At 53.2% G+C, this 16,367-nt stretch overlaps 2 protein-coding genes across 9 annotated transcripts; both read left to right on the forward strand.

The window, feature by feature from the left end:
• The first annotated feature begins 235 nt into the window (after nt 1-235).
• ZNF213 (zinc finger protein 213) lies at nt 236-8,668 on the forward strand. 5 transcript variants are annotated; one of them, XM_084764739.1, is made up of 6 exons: nt 236-479; nt 2,888-3,393; nt 6,018-6,135; nt 6,345-6,415; nt 6,498-6,663; nt 7,175-8,668. In XM_084764739.1, the coding sequence occupies exons 2-6, from the start codon at nt 2,995-2,997 to the stop codon at nt 7,837-7,839; spliced, it is 1,419 nt and encodes a 472-aa protein (XP_084620865.1). In that variant the 5' UTR covers nt 236-479; nt 2,888-2,994; the 3' UTR covers nt 7,840-8,668. The 5 variants fall into 5 exon arrangements, with proteins under 5 accessions (XP_084620865.1, XP_084620869.1, XP_084620866.1 ...); XM_084764740.1 differs by lacking the exon at nt 236-479 and adding an exon at nt 500-661; XM_084764741.1 differs by lacking the exon at nt 236-479 and adding an exon at nt 500-613.
• Nucleotides 8,669-9,049: 381 nt separating this feature from the next.
• LOC311587671 (caspase-14-like) lies at nt 9,050-14,551 on the forward strand. 4 transcript variants are annotated; one of them, XM_084764746.1, is made up of 11 exons: nt 9,477-9,845; nt 9,937-10,077; nt 10,165-10,360; nt 10,475-10,563; nt 11,310-11,420; nt 11,556-11,723; nt 11,990-12,215; nt 12,469-12,585; nt 12,982-13,050; nt 13,518-13,621; nt 14,169-14,375. In XM_084764746.1, the coding sequence occupies exons 1-11, from the start codon at nt 9,771-9,773 to the stop codon at nt 14,232-14,234; spliced, it is 1,362 nt and encodes a 453-aa protein (XP_084620872.1). In that variant the 5' UTR covers nt 9,477-9,770; the 3' UTR covers nt 14,235-14,375. The 4 variants fall into 4 exon arrangements, with proteins under 4 accessions (XP_084620874.1, XP_084620872.1, XP_084620871.1 ...); XM_084764745.1 differs by having other exon boundaries at nt 9,478-9,845; nt 14,269-14,551; XM_084764748.1 differs by lacking the exon at nt 9,477-9,845 and adding an exon at nt 9,050-9,243 and having other exon boundaries at nt 9,937-10,360; nt 14,269-14,551.
• The last annotated feature ends 1,816 nt before the right edge of the window (nt 14,552-16,367 follow it).

Raw genomic sequence — 16,367 nt, forward strand, 5'->3', positions numbered from 1 at the left:
CGCTCTGATTAGATTGCATTTTCCAGGAAGTCTGAGATCTCCCAAAGACCTGACTTAGGCGAAGTGCGACCCAGAGTGAAAAAATGAGACTTCTCCCAAATCTCTAGCTCCAGGGTTTCCCAGACTGGCCAGCCGTTGGAGTTCCCCTTGTTCATTAGCTGTCCATCAGGACTAACAGCGTTCTGGCTAGTAAAATTTCAAAACGGTTGCCTCGCGCATGCGCCAGTTGTTTTTCCCAGCGATCCCTGCGCGAACTTCCGGCCCCGGGAGCTGGTGGGGAAGCTCTGAGCACCTGGGCGGACAGGGCGGTGTGGCCTGGGGGCGGGACCGGCGTTTCGTGCAGGTGGGCTACTGCGGATTCGGCCCCCGAGGCGCAGTCCGGAAGGGACACGCTCCTCTGGGCAGCGGGGTCCCCGGGCAGCACCTCGCCAGGCTGCTGGGACCGTCCCCCTTTTCCCACGTCCTGCCGAGCGACCCTGGTGAGTCCGGCCCCTCCCTGAGGACACCTTCTCGGTGACTGGAGGATGAGGCAGAAGGCTTTTGGAAGAGAAACCTAAATAAAGTGCTTGTGGTAGCGGAGAAGAATTGGAAACCGCCCGAATGCGTCGCTCGGGTTGGTTGATTAAACTTGGAGGACCCCTATCCTGCGGAAGCTTAAGAGGTTCGCTAAGGAAGAAAAGTTGCTAGGTGAAAAACGCAGAATCCAAAGTGGTTTGCTCATTTGTGTAAAACACACATCAAGCACTTGTCGATTCCGAAGATAACAAATTTAAGTAGAAACACAGGGGGGGAAAAAAAAAGACACCATCATATATCAGATTATCAGCGAATCAAAAGACACATTGATATATTAACATTCCTCTCCAGTTTTTTAAACTATGATGTTCATGCTAATTAGACTGTTGAAAAAAAAAAGGAGAAAAATCCAAATCACACTTTTGAGACTGTTGTGAAATAGTGACAACATAAAAATACAAATACATGCCGTACATTTGTATGTAGTTGTAAACAAATGCCATTGAATAGTGTCCATGAGGCCTCTGATACCACCGCTTACCTGGAGTAAGATGTTTCTGGAATTTATAAGCTTTTTTTTTTTTAAAAAAAAAAAACAAAGATTTTTATTTTATGTGCCTTGAGTGTTTGCTTTCATGTATGTAAATGTGCCATATGCATGTGGTGTTCAAGAAGGCCAATTGCGGCCGTCGGATATCCTGGGACTGAAGTTACAAATGGTTGTGAGGCTCCATGTTGGTGTTGGAAATAGACTCTGGGACTTCTTAGCCACAGAGCCATCTTTTCAGCCCCATAAATATGAAGAGTTTCAAATTTTAGAAAAAGAACAGCATGGCCTGTCAGTAGAGGGACCTGAGACAACATTTGTAATTAAACACAATAATTGTATTTTTTTTTTTTTTGAGACAGTTTTGCTTTATAGCCCAGGCTGATCTCTTAACTTTGGGTGCTCCTGCCTTGGTCCCTATGGTTCTGGAACTACAAAAATGCACCACCATGCATCATCACTACAATCAGTGAAATTTTACAACTGAAACATGCCTACTAAGGCACACCTTAAGAACAGCTGACTAAAGCCGGGCGTGGTGGCGCACACCTTTAATCCCAGCACTCAGGAGGCAGAGGCAGGCGGATTGCTGTGAGTTCGAGGCCAGCCTGGTCTACAAAGTGAGTCCAGGACAGCCAAGGCTACACAGAGAGACCCTGTCTTGGAAAAAAAAAAAAAAGAACAGCTGACTAGCTGAGTGGTGGTGGCACATGCCTCCCAGCATTTAGGAGGCAGAGGCAAGAAGATCTCTGAGTTCGAGGCCAGCCTGGTCTACAGAGTGAGTTCCAGGACAGCCAAGGCTACCCAGAGAAACCTTGTCTTGAAAAACAAGAACAGCTCAAAGATTTAAAATGTTTTCTTTAGATTTAGCTACTTTATTATATGTGTATGAATGTTTTACATGCATTAGATACATGTGCACCGTCAGAGGGAGTCAGAAGAGGAGGTTGGTTCCCCTGGGATCACAGACAGTTGTGAGCCACCATGTGGGTGCTGCAAACCAAACCTGGGCCCTCTGTAAGAGAAACAAATGCTCTTAACCTCTGAGCAGCTCTCAGTGGTTTACACACACACACACACACACACACACACACACACACACACACACACACACACACACGAGTCTCCTGTATGCTAGGCTAGCTTGAGACTGTCCATGTAGCTGAAGATGACCTTGAATTTCTCACCCTTCCTTCAACACCGAGTGCTGGGAGTACAAGTATGTACCACCCTGCCCAGTTTAAGGTAGCGCTGGGTATCATTTCTGCTAGGCAAGCACCCTAAGAACTGAGCCCCCCTTTAATCCCAGCACTTGGGAGGCAGAGGCAGGTGGATCACTGTGAGTTCGAAGCCAGCCTGGTCTACAAAGCGAGTCCAGGACAGCCAAGGCTACACAGAGAGACCCTGTCTCGAAAAACAAAAACAAAACAACAAGAACTGATTCTCCCCTCCCCCCCCCCAAGCTGGCTCAGGGAATCTTTACAGGCTACATAAACAGACTTATTTCTTCTGTTCAGTGTGGAAAGTTGACACGTACGAAGATGAAAATATGCTCATTTTAGTGGGCGAGGTGGTGCTTCCAAGTGAGTGAGATTAGGTTTGGTGTCAAATGGGCCATGAAATGCCCAGATTCGGGATGTCCGAGGTCGTGCTGAAGGACCGCGAGTCTGCATTGCCAGCAGACAGTTACACAGAGCCCCGGTCCAGGGAAGCCTAAAGAGGCTTCAGAGGCACAGCGTAGGCGGGTGCCAGAGTCCGTAGACTTCCCTCAAGACTGGTGTGTTCCGCTCTTCCTCAAATACTCTTCTTTTGTTCTTTCCGTAGGCATGTGTGCCCTGATGCCAGCCCAGCTGTCACAGCTGGGAGGCTGAAAGGATCAGCTTTGGAGCCCCAAGCTAAGGCTAACCAGCCCCGAGCCTTAGGCTAGGGAAATGGCTTCCGTCCAGGGGCCCCAGGACCCTCCTCCCGGGGAGGAGGAAGGACTTCGGATTGTGAAGGTGGAGGATTGCTCCTGGGAACAGGCTCCTGCCCAGCAGGCGGACAGCAGGGATACGGAAGCCTGCCGCCAGCGGTTCCGTCAGTTCTGCTACCGGGATGTGGGTGGACCGCACGAAGCCTTCAGCCAGCTCTGGGAGCTCTGCTGCCGATGGCTGCGGCCCGAGCTGCACAGCAAGGAGCAGATCCTGGAACTGCTGGTGTTGGAGCAGTTCCTGGCTGTGCTGCCGGGGGAGATCCAAGCCCAGGTGCAGAGACAGAACCTTGGGAGTGGCGAGGAAGCTGTCGCTTTGGTGGAGGAGTTACAGAACCAGGCACTGAAAGCCTGGCCGCAGGTGAGGGAGGTCCCTTCCACGCCCTGGAGCCATCTCCTTCTTGGCGACTCTAGGTGGCTCAGGGTACAGGGGAAACTCCAAGTCCAGGAAAGCACACACAAAACCCAATGTAGCATGTGTCACTTTTCTGAAAGATGAGTCTTTGTCAGTAATCCAAGGCTGTTGGTTGTGGACGTCTTCATCTGGCTAAGCCGCTTTCTGAGGATCCCAGTCATTGGCTCTGGCTGGAGGCTGTTGTTTTGAGCAGATCAGGGAGGGATCTTTAGGCTTTATCTTGTGAGTAGAAAATACCTATGGAGCAATCACAAGGAGGATCCCAGACAGCTGGGCTTCTTAATATAGGGTGTGCTGAGAGAAGGAGGTGGTGCATGAGGTTGGTTCAGTAAGCATCTGATTAGCAGTGTATGTTTCTTTCTCCGGGAGGCTGGGCTGAGAATCTGGTCACAGAGTTTTCTTCAGCCTTCTGGATGATAGCTGAAGAAGCTTCTGTCCTGAGAACTGGTCAGGAAGAAGGCCTTCTGGGCAAGGAGGGAGCGCTGGCAATAAAATCTGTGCACTGGGATGAGACAATAAAATCTGTGTCCCTTCCAGAGGGAAAGGGAGCCTCTGGCTTGTGAAAGGCCAGATAGTGCTTAATTAAAATAAAAAATCAAGAGTCAAAGAACTAGATTTTAGTTCACTAAGCTTAATGATAAAAGAAAGACAAAGGGAGACAGCTATGGGGGAGAAGTGAGGAGTGCGCTCCCCAAACCTTCCAGCCTCTGGGTTTTAAAACTAAGCTTACTTGAATAGCAGGAGACAACACTCCCAGGAAGCTTGTAGGGGGAGCTTGTCTCCAGGGCGCCTTTGATATGTTTTTCTTCAAAGAGCCAGCTTTTGACACCTTTTATGTGGGTTAGGGTCTGCAAGGAACTATCTTTTTAACACATTTGGGTCTGGTGGGTTGTTATCAACAGAGGGGCCTGCTCACCTCTCACCTATGTCCGAGCATGAAGCTTACCAGAAGGGAGCATCTCCTCCGCCTGCAGACAAGGGCCCGCAAATCTTAAGTAAATGTCTGTTTTTCATGAGCTCATAGGATTCTAAAGTGGTTATGGTCAAGAAAGGTTGTTGTTGTTTTGTTGTTGTTGTTGTTGTTGTTTTGTCTTTTGGTTTCAGCTTTGTTTTGTTTTGTTTTGAGACAGGTTTCTCTCTGTAGCCCTGGGTCTTCGGGAACCAGGCTGACCTTGAGCTCACAGAGATCTGCCTGCCTCTGTCTCTCAAGTGAGTTCAGAAATGTTTTGTTTTGTTCTTCCAGATAGGGTTTCTCTGTGAAGCCTTGGCTGTCCTGGACTCACTTTGTAGACCAGGCCTGCCTCGATCTCACAGTGATCCCACAGTGATCCATCCGCCTCTGCCTCCTGAGTTCTGGGATCAAAAGCATGTACTATGTGGCTGGCTCCATAGCTCAGGGGTTAGAGCACTGGTCTTGTAAACCAGGGGTCGTGAGTTCAAATCTCACTGGGGCCTACATGTTCATTTTGGGCAGGCTAAGAGCTGAGCTCTTGACTCTGGGAAATCTAGGGACAACATGCTAATGAGCAGCCAGGTGTGAGATTCTGCGCTTGGCAGGAGGGTCCTGTCCCCCATTCCTCCCTTGTCAAGTGGCTATGATTCTGGCCTTTTATGAGGGACTGGTTCTTGCCTCTTGATCATGAAGTGTCCTTCAGAACACTTCCTGGTGTATGTTTTTAAAAAAAATTGAAAATCTGGGCTGGAGAGATGGCTCAGAGGTTAAGAGCACTGACTGCTCTTCCAGAGGTCCTGAGTTCAATACCCAGCAACCACATGGTGACTCACATCCATCTATAATGTGATCTGATGCCCTCTTCTGGCCTGCACATGTACATGCAAGCAGAACACTGTGTATATAATGGTAAATAAATAAATCTTAAAAAAGAAAGAAAGAAAGAAAGAAAGAAAGAAAGAAAGAAAGAAAGAAAGAAAGAAAGAAATTCCAGAGCCAGGTGTGGTGGTGCACAACTTTAATCCCAGCACTCAGGAGGCAGAGGCAGGTGGATCTCTATGAGTTCCAGAGTGATTCTAGGACAGCCAGGCTAAACAGGAAAAAAAATGTGAAAATCCAAATGTTTGATTTTACCAATAACGACTCAGGAGCCAGTTGCGTGGTAGCACGCACCTGCCTTTAATCCCAGCACTAGGGAGGCAGAGGCAGGTGGATCTCAAAGTCCCTCCTCTTTAATCCCTGTCAGCTGGTTTCTTGTTCCACTTGTTGACCTAGGATTAACTTTATTAAATCCTGTGTACAGAAAGCTCTTAGACTAAAGGTGTGTTCTGTTTGCAATCACCTGTTTGCAATAAACAGAAAGTTCTTGGATTAAATGTGTGTTAGGGCTGAACCACACCACATAAGAAACAGGGTTTTACAGTTCACAATGGGGTCAAATATCCTGCAACACTGATGTCTTATTCTTTTTCTGGGCAACCAGTTGATCCCTCCCCCTTCCCAGCCCTCTGCCTTCTGATGGGTGTGTCCCATTTCTTCTTCCCAGGATTAAATTGAGCTATTCCCCCACCTCCAAGCTGGTCTCTGTGCTAATGGGCATATTGTGGTTCCTGCACAGGATGAGACCTCTGAGGTGGAGCCTACGGCATCGGTCCAGGGACTCCTAGCCATGGGGCCTTCCCAGAAGGCAAGAGTGCAGAAGCAGCTGCCTTCACCCCATGAGCAGCGTAGTCATGGTAAGTAAGACTCTCCAGTTAGCAGTATGGCTACCCAGGGGCTAGATCCCTTCTCTAGAATTGCCCTGAGGGTGACAGGCACAGGGAAGCTTAGTCACACGAGCACATGTGTGCACACATTTGGTGTGTGCACACGTACAAGTGTAGATGAGGCCATCGGGGTCAGGCCTTGACCTCTGCCTGTATGCAGCTCTGTTCCTTTCCTTTAGCCCAGCTTCCTGTTCTTAAAGAGGGACGGACAGGAGAGACGTTGGATGTCTGCTCTGCCCCCACAGTTCACGTGAGTTAGCGGTCCCTTTGTCCTCTCAGAGGGCTTGGTGCTGTTGAACAGATAATTTGACCCCTCCTGTCCCCACTCACAGCTGCCCGGGAGACCTGAGCTGGCTCACATTTCCCCACTCCAAAACCCCGAGGCACTGGCAGACATCCCTTTCTATTTTTCCCGAGAAGAATGGGGCTCCCTGGACCCTGCCCAGAGGGACCTCTTCTGGGACATGAAGAGAGAGAAGTCCCAGAATGCTGCCCTCGGTAAGCACAGCTGTGGGCTCCCCCCACCCCACCCGTTCTGCTGGGATCCTGCTTTTTCTTCCGAGCTTTTCCTGAGTTCCTCAGCTCCTCAACAGCTTCCTAGGATATTCAGGTTCCCTGTGAGTTATACAACCAGTGCCCACTGGCCAGAGCTCTCCATGTGCTGGCTCTGTGCTAGCTCTATGCTGAGAGCTTGGAAGGCATTTTCTCAGTCAGCTCTCAACCTGCTACATAGGAGTATTTGCCCCCAGACAAAATCCTGAGATCCAGTGAGGTTGACGGATGACGTCAGTCACAGAAATGCTTAAAGCCAAGAGCCCTAGCTGTACCCTGCTGTTTGAAGTCACACCAAAGCAGGCCCTTTCTCACCATTCCTCTTACTTGACCGGCAGCACTCTGTGAGTGGCCATGGAGTCTCTCCCTTCCCACAGCCAGCGAGATTTCGCCTTTCATCAAATCTCTTCCCATGCCAGAATCAAGGGGGACTAAAAAGAGACATCTCTCCTTGCAGGCTTGGGACCCAAAAGCCAGGTGGAGAGAGCTCCTGCCGAGGAAGCCGTGACGGCATTGTTGGGGCAGGCCGACTGTCAAGTGACTGTGTCCTGGAATCCCGAGGAGGCTGAGACGGAGGTTTGGGAGAGTGAGGACCCACCAAGGACTGCCCTGGGCCGGCTGGTAGTGGCACGTCGGGGGCGGCCACCCACCCGAAGGCGCCAGTTTGGGGACTTAGTGACCGAGAAGCCTCACAGCTGCGGGCAATGTGGGAAGCGCTTCCGCTGGGGCTCAGACTTAGCCCGGCACCAGCGCACGCACACAGGTGAGAAGCCACACAAGTGCCCTGAATGTGACAAGCGCTTCCGTAGCTCTTCGGATCTGGTGCGCCACCAGGGCGTGCACACGGGCGAGAAGCCCTTCTCTTGTTCTGAGTGTGGCAAGAGCTTCAGCCGCAGCGCATACCTGGCCGACCACCAGCGCATCCACACAGGCGAGAAGCCCTTCGGCTGCCCCGAGTGTGGCAAGAGCTTCTCGCTGCGTTCCTACCTGCTAGACCACCGGCGTGTGCACACTGGTGAGCGGCCCTTCGGCTGTGGCGAGTGTGACAAGAGCTTTAAGCAGCGTGCACACCTCATTGCACACCAGAGCCTGCACGCCAAGATGGCCCAACCTGTGGGGTGAGCCGCCAGTGGGGCCTGAGCAGTCTAGCAGGCGGCCACTACTCGCAGAATCTCTTCCTTTCTTCTCACTGGGGAACTCCACCCACCTGTGACCCCTGCCAGCCTGTCGAAGGCACCCACGGCCTGCCCCGCCCCCCACTCTGAACCGGCCTGCGTGCTCCCAGGATGCTGCCACGTTGTCTCTCCCCTTCCTGCTCTGGATTTCTCTTCCATTTGATTTCTGGAGCTTCAGTGTCCAGCTGAGTATGAGGTGGTCTGAGGCCCCGGGCAGGATGTCGGACTTCTCCCCAGGACCCTTCAGCCTCGCTTGGCCAGAGGCTCTTTGTTTCTTACTTTCTCATGTAGCCCCAGCAGTCTGGCCCAGCCCTCTGCCCTGCCTACTTGTGCCTTCCAGTGGGGGCCCGGCCTCCATCCTCAGAGGGCTGCTTGATCTCGGCTTTGGGAAGGACCGTGGGCTCACACCGGCCGGGTTCCATCACAGCGGCTTCCTGGCCTTTGCTGCCCCCTCACTCTCCATGATTCCAACCCATGACCACTCTGTCATGCCCTGACCCCAGAGAGCTCCGCAGTTGTCCTGCTCTGAGCCCGAGAGAAGTACTTGTCTGGAGGTTAGTGGAGGTGGTGGCTCCTCCTCCAGAGGTGTGGCTTTTGCTGTACTTAACACTAGCACTCCATCAGCACTTTGTAGCTCCCTCCTCAAGCACTGTACCGTGTTTTTAATCTGTGTTGTGTGCAGATTCACACTGTCAGGAACAGACCATGGACCCTCCAGAAGGGCGCGGCCCAGTGGGCCTCAGAAGAGTTTGAATAAACATGGGACGTTTCCTCCAGGCTGCTGTTCTGAGTTAGGGGATGGACGTATCTTTTGGCTTGGTCACACTGATGGTTCATGGTGTGTGCAGTCACCAGGGGGAGCCACATCCTGGACCTGCAATCCCTGATCTCACTCCTGTGCCCGTGCAGTCATGGGTTGAGGTGGGGGGTGGGGAGCAAACATGACTTGGAGTCTTTGTCAGGGCCTCCTCTGCTCTCAGTGGTGAAGTGAGCAAGAGGCTAAGGTGGGAGCGCCTGGCTGAGGGGACAGGCCTGCTGCTCGGTGGGATGCAGGGCTCAGCCTTGCCCCTGTGTGCTTGACGCTGTCAGAAGGGTTGGTCAGCCAAAAGGAGCCCAGCTGCTATTCCCAGCCAGCCTCAGCATCCCACCTCCTCTTCCTAGCACAAGCTGGGCCTACACCGAGCTGGTCCGGGCCAGTCCCTCCTTCAGTGACTCCTGCAGATCTTGGCTCATTTGGCAGCCTTGAGGGGCCTCGCCTGGGGATAGATAGATACAAGATGTTCCTGTCCTTTACTGACACATCCGTCTGTGCTACCCTGGTCCCCAGGTTTCCTCCTCTGCCAGCTCCCAGGTTAGTGCATCTGTCTTGTGGTCTCAATGTCTCCGTTTCCCACAGGAAGCAACCAAGGTCACATTGTTGACCAAGCAGGTTCCACTCAGCTAGCCAATCCTGCCTCTTCAGCTCTGCACTATGGTGTGCAAGGGCTTTGTGCACAGCTGCGTGAAGGAGAAAAGGCCTGGGAACGGTACAAGGGCTGTTTTAGTGCTGGCAGCTCCCTCCTGGGGGAGACACTCAGGTGTAACAAGATCAGATAGGAGCGTGGGCCAAGGGCTAAGAATAGAGTTGAGCTCAGCCGGGCCCATGGCTCAGGTGGGGACATGCAAATGCCAGCTGTGAAGTCATCAGCCAGAGCCAGAGAAGGGAGCAGAGCTGGGGGAGTGGAGCCCAGGGTTCTAAGGAGGGACATAGTCCAGACTGGGTCATAAGCGGTTGATAGGCAGCAGTGTGTGCCGAAGAGAGCAAGGGTCAGGCTCCAGGGCTGGGAACCACAGCCAGGAAATAAGCTCTGGGCTTCGAGGAAGCCCCAGCTGGTTCCTATGGCCTTCCTGGTGTCTGGGACCCTACAGGCATCTGCACAGCTGCTGAATGCTTGCGACAACCTGGGGAGAAAGGTAGTGAGATGCTCTCCCTGTGAAATGCCCTGCCCATTCCCAACACTCAGCTGGGCCCCAGCTCAGCCCAGCTCTGGCTTTCCTTCCCCAGGGAAAATACAATGTGCAGGGCTCAAGGGTAGCCTTGATACTTAGCAGTGCTGGGGTGTCTGCCACTGCAGTTGCTGCCCTGGATGGTGTGTCCCAGGCTCTGGGCTTTGAAATCTGTGAGAAGAGGGAGGTCCCGGTCCAGGTGAGCTTTTGCCCCATAACCCTCAGCCCTCAGTCACAACACTCACTTTTAGCCAGGGCCTCACCAGACTTTGCTTCTTTCTCCTAGAGCTTCCTTGAGGAACTGAGTTTGTTCCGGGAACGGCTGGATGCCCAGAGGGGTGCTGTAGGATGCGCCCTTGTGGTCTTGATGGCCCCCAGTGAGCAGCTAAGACAGCCACAGCTGCTGGTCAAGGAGCTGAGCCACTGTGGGGCCCTGCAGGGTTGCCCCAAAATCTTCCTGTTACTCTCTAGTGGCCTCAAGGGTGAGTGGATGGGCAGTGACGCTAGTTCTGGAAGGAAAGAGTGAGGGTTGGGGGTGAAGAGGAAAGCTGGAGCTTCTGTCCAATGTACACAACCCTATGGTGCTTCTCTTCCAGCTGCCTGGGAGCCTGAGGCTTTCCTCATGGGTCTGGAAAAACTCTGCAGCCAACATCCTCACTGGTCATTGCTACAGCTGCTGACAGAGGTCTGGGGACACGGGGAGGGAAGGCTGGGCTTATGTCTACCTGGCTTCTCAGAGCCAGTTACAGCTACACTCTGTTGCACCTGTTCTGCACACATGGGCTAGAGGGAGGACATGCCAACACACCGAGACTCGGGGCCCACCCAACTTCGGAAGGTCCTTGCCACACCGTGTCTTTGCCCAGAGTACTCCCTCAATGTGGCATGCCCTCCCTGTTGGCTTGGCCAGTGTCACAGCCATCAGTGGTACCCTCCATGGTATTCCTTGTATGTACAATGAAATGTCCAGCCTCACCCTTTGACACTCATGCCAGCAGTTGGCGCTATTGAAAGGTCCTGCTGGCTGAGACAGGCTCAGGTTCGGTCCTGGGCGCTGAGCATCTGGCCAGGTAGTTCAGTGGTATCTGAGTGACTTAGAAACAAGAGCTGTGGCCCCAGCCCTGCTCCATGGCTCCCTCAGCCTAGCACCTCTCCAGGTAACACCACCTTGGGAGTCTTTCTCCACAGAACTATCCCAGCCCAGGGAGGGTCCTGCCTCTGTAAGTCCCTGCAGTGAAATAATCCACCTGAGGATGAGTCAGAGTCTAGGTCTTATGTCCATCTGGACCTCTCTATTCTCGTGCTCCCTGTCATGTGACCGCCAAAGCATCCCCTCAAGCCAAGATCCTGACCTTGTGCTTGGGTTGTGGTCCCTCCCCTAATCCCTAACAGGACAGTTCTCTGAGGTGTCCTTGGGCCCCGCCCTCCTAGCTCTTTTTCAGAGTGGCTAAAGAGGCTGCTGGGAACACATACTGCCCAGTCTTTAGGACCTCCCTGCGGGGAACCCTGTATTTGGGAGATGTGGAGCCCTGGAGGCCACAGGTAAGGGGCATGGAGGGAGGTCAGCAACAGCGTCTCCAGTTGCAGTGTGGGTGGTGGGCTGTGGGAGATACAAACGGGACGAGGAGGAACAGGGCGTCCCCTCAGCCCACTGTGTGTCCCTAACCCTCTGTACAGCCGGACCTGGGACCAAGCTCACAGTATGACCTGTCTGGGACAAGAGCTGCTCTCCTTCTGGCTGTGATACAAGACCGGCTAGGGGCACAGCACGATGTGGCAGCGCTCAGGGACCTTTGCCAGGTCTTGGGCTTCAAGGTCACTCTGAGGATAGACCCTTCAGCTCAGGTTAGGGGGGGGGACCCCAAACTGGTGGTGCATGGAGGAAGGGTACCCCTCTCCTAGGAGCCTGGCGTTCTCCTTCCTGGCCTCTGACATCACAGGCAGCAATGTGCAGCCCTGTGTCTAGCCTCTGCCTGCCTGCTATATATGCATGAGCCAGTCACTTCCCTGCCTTGGGAAGTGTGAGCTCCAAGGCAGAGGCTGGAGAAGTGACCCCCAAGGCCATGGACGGTAGGCAGGGGCTGGTACAGACCTTGACCTTACTGCTCCAGGCCTTCCGGGAAGAGGTGGCTCAGTTCCGGGAAAAGCTGGACACTTACAAGGAGGGCCCTGTGAGCTGTGCCCTGGTGGCCCTGATGGCCCATGGGGGACCACAGGGGCAGCTGCTGGGGGCTGATGGTCAAGAGGTGCAGCCAGAGGTACTGGTGCAGGAGCTGAGCTGCTGCCGGGCACTGCATGGCCACCCCAAGATCTTCCTGCTCCAAGCCTGCCGTGGGGGTAAGAGGCCCTGGTTCTAGCCTAGCCACCTACCCTGGCATCTCTCTGGCAGTCCTTGGCCTCCTCCAGGAAGCCTCCACCTTGGCCTTTGACCGCCCCTCTCCAGCCTCCCCTGGAGTCAAGCCCACACACTTGAGCCTGTATGAATATTTCCAGCTCTGTGAGCCTGCCCCACTATTTATATGGAGCCTGGAGCACCCAGAGATATCCTGAGGTTCTAATGAGTGAAAGTATCCGGCCCTTCCTTGTTCAGGGAACAGGGACCCAGGAGTGGGGCTGAGAGCTCTCCCGTGGTACTGGCGTTGGCTGAGAGCACCCCCAGTCACCCCTACCCAGGCAGATATTCTCCAGATCCACGCCGATGGCCCAGGTAGGTCTGTCTTCCCTCTAGAGCCTGGCACGCTCGTGGTGGGAAGAATCCATGGCCTCTTTCCAGGACTGTCAGCTTGGGTTCTGCTGCCACCTCTGCTCCATCTTTGCTAAAATTCAGGGAGGAAATGTCTCCCTAACCTGCTGCAAGGGGCTCAGAGGCTCTGCACCTAACTGAGCCTGGCGATTTGGCGTTAGCAAGGGGAGCCAGCTTCTCTGAGTTCATGCAGCCTGAAGGTTGGAAGGCTTGTGGTTTTCCATCTGTTTTACTGCCTTGCACTTTTTCCACTGCCCAGTTCTGCCCTTGAACCAGAGATGGCAAGACTAGGGGGTGGCTGGGGAGAGGTAGGAGGGGAAGTCCCAGGATGCTGGTAATAGGAGTTGGCTCTTTTTGCAGGCAGCCCTAGCTCCACTGCAGGGAGCTCTGGCCAAGCTGACATCCTTACTGTCTATGCAGCTGCTGAGGGTAAGACGGTCACGGTTCTTGTGGGCCTGGCTTCCTGCCCTAAGACCCGGAGTGACATTAGTATCAGCAAGTGTAGACACCCCAGCCCAGCTGCACTTAAGCTACCTTCCTCCCATAGTTTAGTCTCTATGGTCAGAGTAACAGTGGCAAAGCTCCTGTCAGATGCTCAAATTCTTCCAGGGCAGGATAGGTCTGTTCGCCCTGGGCCCCTGTCCAGTGTGTGTACTAGCAAGTCCACAGTAAATGTTTGTTCTACCTTGATTCTACCCAAACATTCACTCAACAAATATCAGCAACTTCTTCCTGATGCAAGAAGCCGCCGACCCCTGCTGTGGTCGGAAGCCAGATACCCAGAATGCTCTCTGCTTTCCCTCCTCTCTCCTTCTACTCACAATAGGCCCCTGAGGGTTGGGATGCAGAGCACCACAGCCCGAGGCTGACCCTATGGTTCCCATCCCCTAACCTAGGCTGTGTGGCCTATCGGGATGAAAAGGGCTCGGACTTTGTCCAGACGCTGGTGGAGGTCGTCAGGGCCAAGCCTGGAGGAGATCTCCTTGACCTGCTGACTGAGGTGTGAGGAGTGGGGACAGAGAAAGAAGGTCTGGATTGGGGTAGTGTTCCCATCACCTCCCACTTAACCCAGGGAAAGGAGGCTGCTCTCCCCACCCCCACCCCCCTTTCCCACCCCTCACATAAACACCTTTATTACCAATAGGGATCCCTTTCCCTCAGTGTGAGCTGATGAAACACACAGCACACTGGTCAGATGAATTTAGCTGCTGCATCCCTCACACACACAACGGTGGAGGTGGGGAGGCTGGGGGCCTGGGGGGCTGGGGAGGGGCGTTCTCGGGAGCAGCAGGGGCCAGCAAGGGCTGCTGGAAGCTATCCTGTAGAGAGGTTCCCACAGAATAAGGACCGTTCCTTTGTATAGTTTTGCAGGCTAGCAGGGAGGGTCCCGTTCCACTGTTGTTGAGGTCAGGGTGTGCACTGCAGGTCTGGCTGATTACGTGGTTAAGTCAGTCAGTCGTTGTGGGGCATGCCTGAAGCTGGGAGGCAGTGGCAGGATCCCAGAGTTCGGGACCAGCCTGGGGGTACACGTAGTGAGACTGTTCCAGACAGCATCCCCCTCCGCACAAAGAAACCGCCAGCAGACAGTGACCGCAGTGGGTGTGACAGGCTGAGCCCTTCAGGACGTAGCTGAGTGTCGCTCCTCAGGTCAACAGGCGGGTGTGTGAGCTGGATGTTCTGGGGCCCGACAGTGATGAGCTGCGCAAGGCTTGCCTGGAGATCCGCAGCTCGCTCCGGCACCGGCTCCGTTTATAGGACCCTTTATACTTCCCCTACACCTCCTCGTCAGCACCCTGTCATAGATGCAGCTGTTTGGGCGTTCAGATAACGTGCAATAAATATCTGTTCACGATCGTTGTGCTCCGGGAAATGTATGCTCTTCCTGAAAGAAGGGACATAACGGGTAAAGTACTTGGCACTAGATAGGAGAACGTCTGTGCTCCCGGCGACCGGAGGTTGGATCGGGGTCTGTTCTTCGTGTCCATCACAACGGAACCTAACCAGGCTGATCTGGATATGCTGGGAGTGGCCTAGGGCGAAAGAAGTCCCCGGAAGGATCAACTCCGGGACTACCACTCTCCCCAACGCCGAGTCCCTGAGGCGTGCGTTCCTCAGTCTCCGCTGTGACATGGTGGAACAAGCGCATGGAGTGTCCTTGATCCTGAGTTGAGGGCCCGCAAACGGAGGAGATCCGAAAGGCTAGCCTCCAGGATTCGCCGGCTGACTACCCTGGAGGGCTTTTAGTGATTAAAACTTGTTGAAGTTCCCACGCAGCTGTCGCTAAATAGATCAGCTCAATGGGCAGGACCTTTCTCCAGTTTAAGCATGCGCAATAAGCATTTGAGTCAGCCTTATGGAAAGAGCTAAAGAGGAAGGGAGCGTAGGGCCGCGTGGCCTAATGGATAAGGCGTCTGATTCCGGATCAGAAGATTGGGGGTTCGAGTCCCTTCGTGGTCGCTTAGCTTTTTAAATTTTCCAATTTTCGGGCTTTCTCTTTTCTTTTCACACTCTTCTCTCCATGGCTCGGACTCCCTACGCCATCTGATAGTCCGGACGTGAAAAAAGGAAGTCCAGCATGCTGGTACTGATAGGTGCAGCTAGCTAGCTCAAGCTAAAATTATGAGCAGCAGGAATTAGCGCCGAGGAAAGGAAACGAATAGTTGCCAGCTTGGCTTGCTTGCCGGTGAGGTGGAAGTTGTTCCAAGGGGAAGCCAGTAGGCTCTTCGGTGGATACTTGCACAAATCACGGTGACTGCGATTAATGCCACGAAACGGAACACTTGAAAATAATTAAAGCCGCAAATTTGTTTTATATGTCCAAGGTCTAAGATCCGAGAAACAGTCTGAGAGCTACAATGAGAGGGAATTAAAAGTCACTGGGCTACATGAGATCCCGTCTCAACAGCAGCAGCAGCAGCAGCAGCAGCAGCAGCAGCAGCAGCAGCAGCAGCAGCAACAACAACAACGAAGGTGTCTCTTACAGGTCCAGTGTAAATATAAAATTTTAAATAGCAAGAATATGTCCAGGACTGAGCTGACATTTCGCGCTGGGTGGGGGTGGGGCTAGGGGTAGGGGACAAAGGATTCGGTCTAAGTGATACATCTTTCATCTCTGCTACTCCTAGGAGAGCCACAGAAGGCTAGGGCCCGGGGCCAGCTCACGGGACACAGCATTGTGCACAGTAATTTGCTCTTTGATGTTACAATAGTTGAATAAGGCTTGTAAATAAGTTAGATCAATTTCACCCGCACACGCACGCACGCACACGCACGCACGCACACACAAGGAGATAAAGGAGAGCCAAAACGACGAGATAGCAGTTGGGCTGGAACCCACAGCCTCAAGAGAGACATCGATTCTAGATTCCTCCGATTGGGCTAACTGTTCAGTATTATGTATTTATTTGTTTACTTATTTTATTTATTTAGAGAGGGAAGACACCAAGTGAAATATATAGGCCAGCTGTACACTCTACGCAGAAAAAGAGTGAAGAGCTGCTCGAAGAGACAGCGGGAGAGGACTGGGCACACACCCAGCACAGTGCACACTTACTCTTTCTGGACAGGGAACCGGCACTCACACGCATTTATTGTGCCCAGTTCCTGTACACTGCATCACAAATACAGTTCCCCTACCCGCGCGGTCCCGGTATTTGAATCTTGGATACCTTGTACCGCAGAAAGACGCATCTCCACTCTGTAAAACAAGGAGCCAAGATAAAACCAGTGACGCATGTTTTCAGTTC

This window comes from Acomys minous (assembly GCF_964271855.1).
Source record: "Acomys minous genome assembly, chromosome: 16".
In the NCBI taxonomy this organism is placed as follows: Eukaryota; Metazoa; Chordata; class Mammalia; order Rodentia; family Muridae; genus Acomys; species Acomys minous.

Excerpts from the sequence above, each read along its gene's own strand:
- ZNF213 (XM_084764739.1), top strand. The coding sequence starts at position 2,995 with ATGGCTTCCGTCCAGGGGCCCCAGGACCCTCCTCCCGGGGAGGAGGAA. Across the intron at positions 3,394-6,017 it reads CACTGAAAGCCTGGCCGCAG|GATGAGACCTCTGAGGTGGA; the intron begins GTGAGGGAGGTC and ends GTTCCTGCACAG. Across the intron at positions 6,664-7,174 it reads GTCCCAGAATGCTGCCCTCG|GCTTGGGACCCAAAAGCCAG; the intron begins GTAAGCACAGCT and ends CTCTCCTTGCAG.
- LOC311587671 (XM_084764745.1), top strand. The coding sequence starts at position 9,771 with ATGGCCTTCCTGGTGTCTGGGACCCTACAGGCATCTGCACAGCTGCTG. Across the intron at positions 12,216-12,468 it reads GCTCCAAGCCTGCCGTGGGG|GGAACAGGGACCCAGGAGTG; the intron begins GTAAGAGGCCCT and ends TTCCTTGTTCAG. Across the intron at positions 12,586-12,981 it reads GATCCACGCCGATGGCCCAG|GCAGCCCTAGCTCCACTGCA; the intron begins GTAGGTCTGTCT and ends CTCTTTTTGCAG.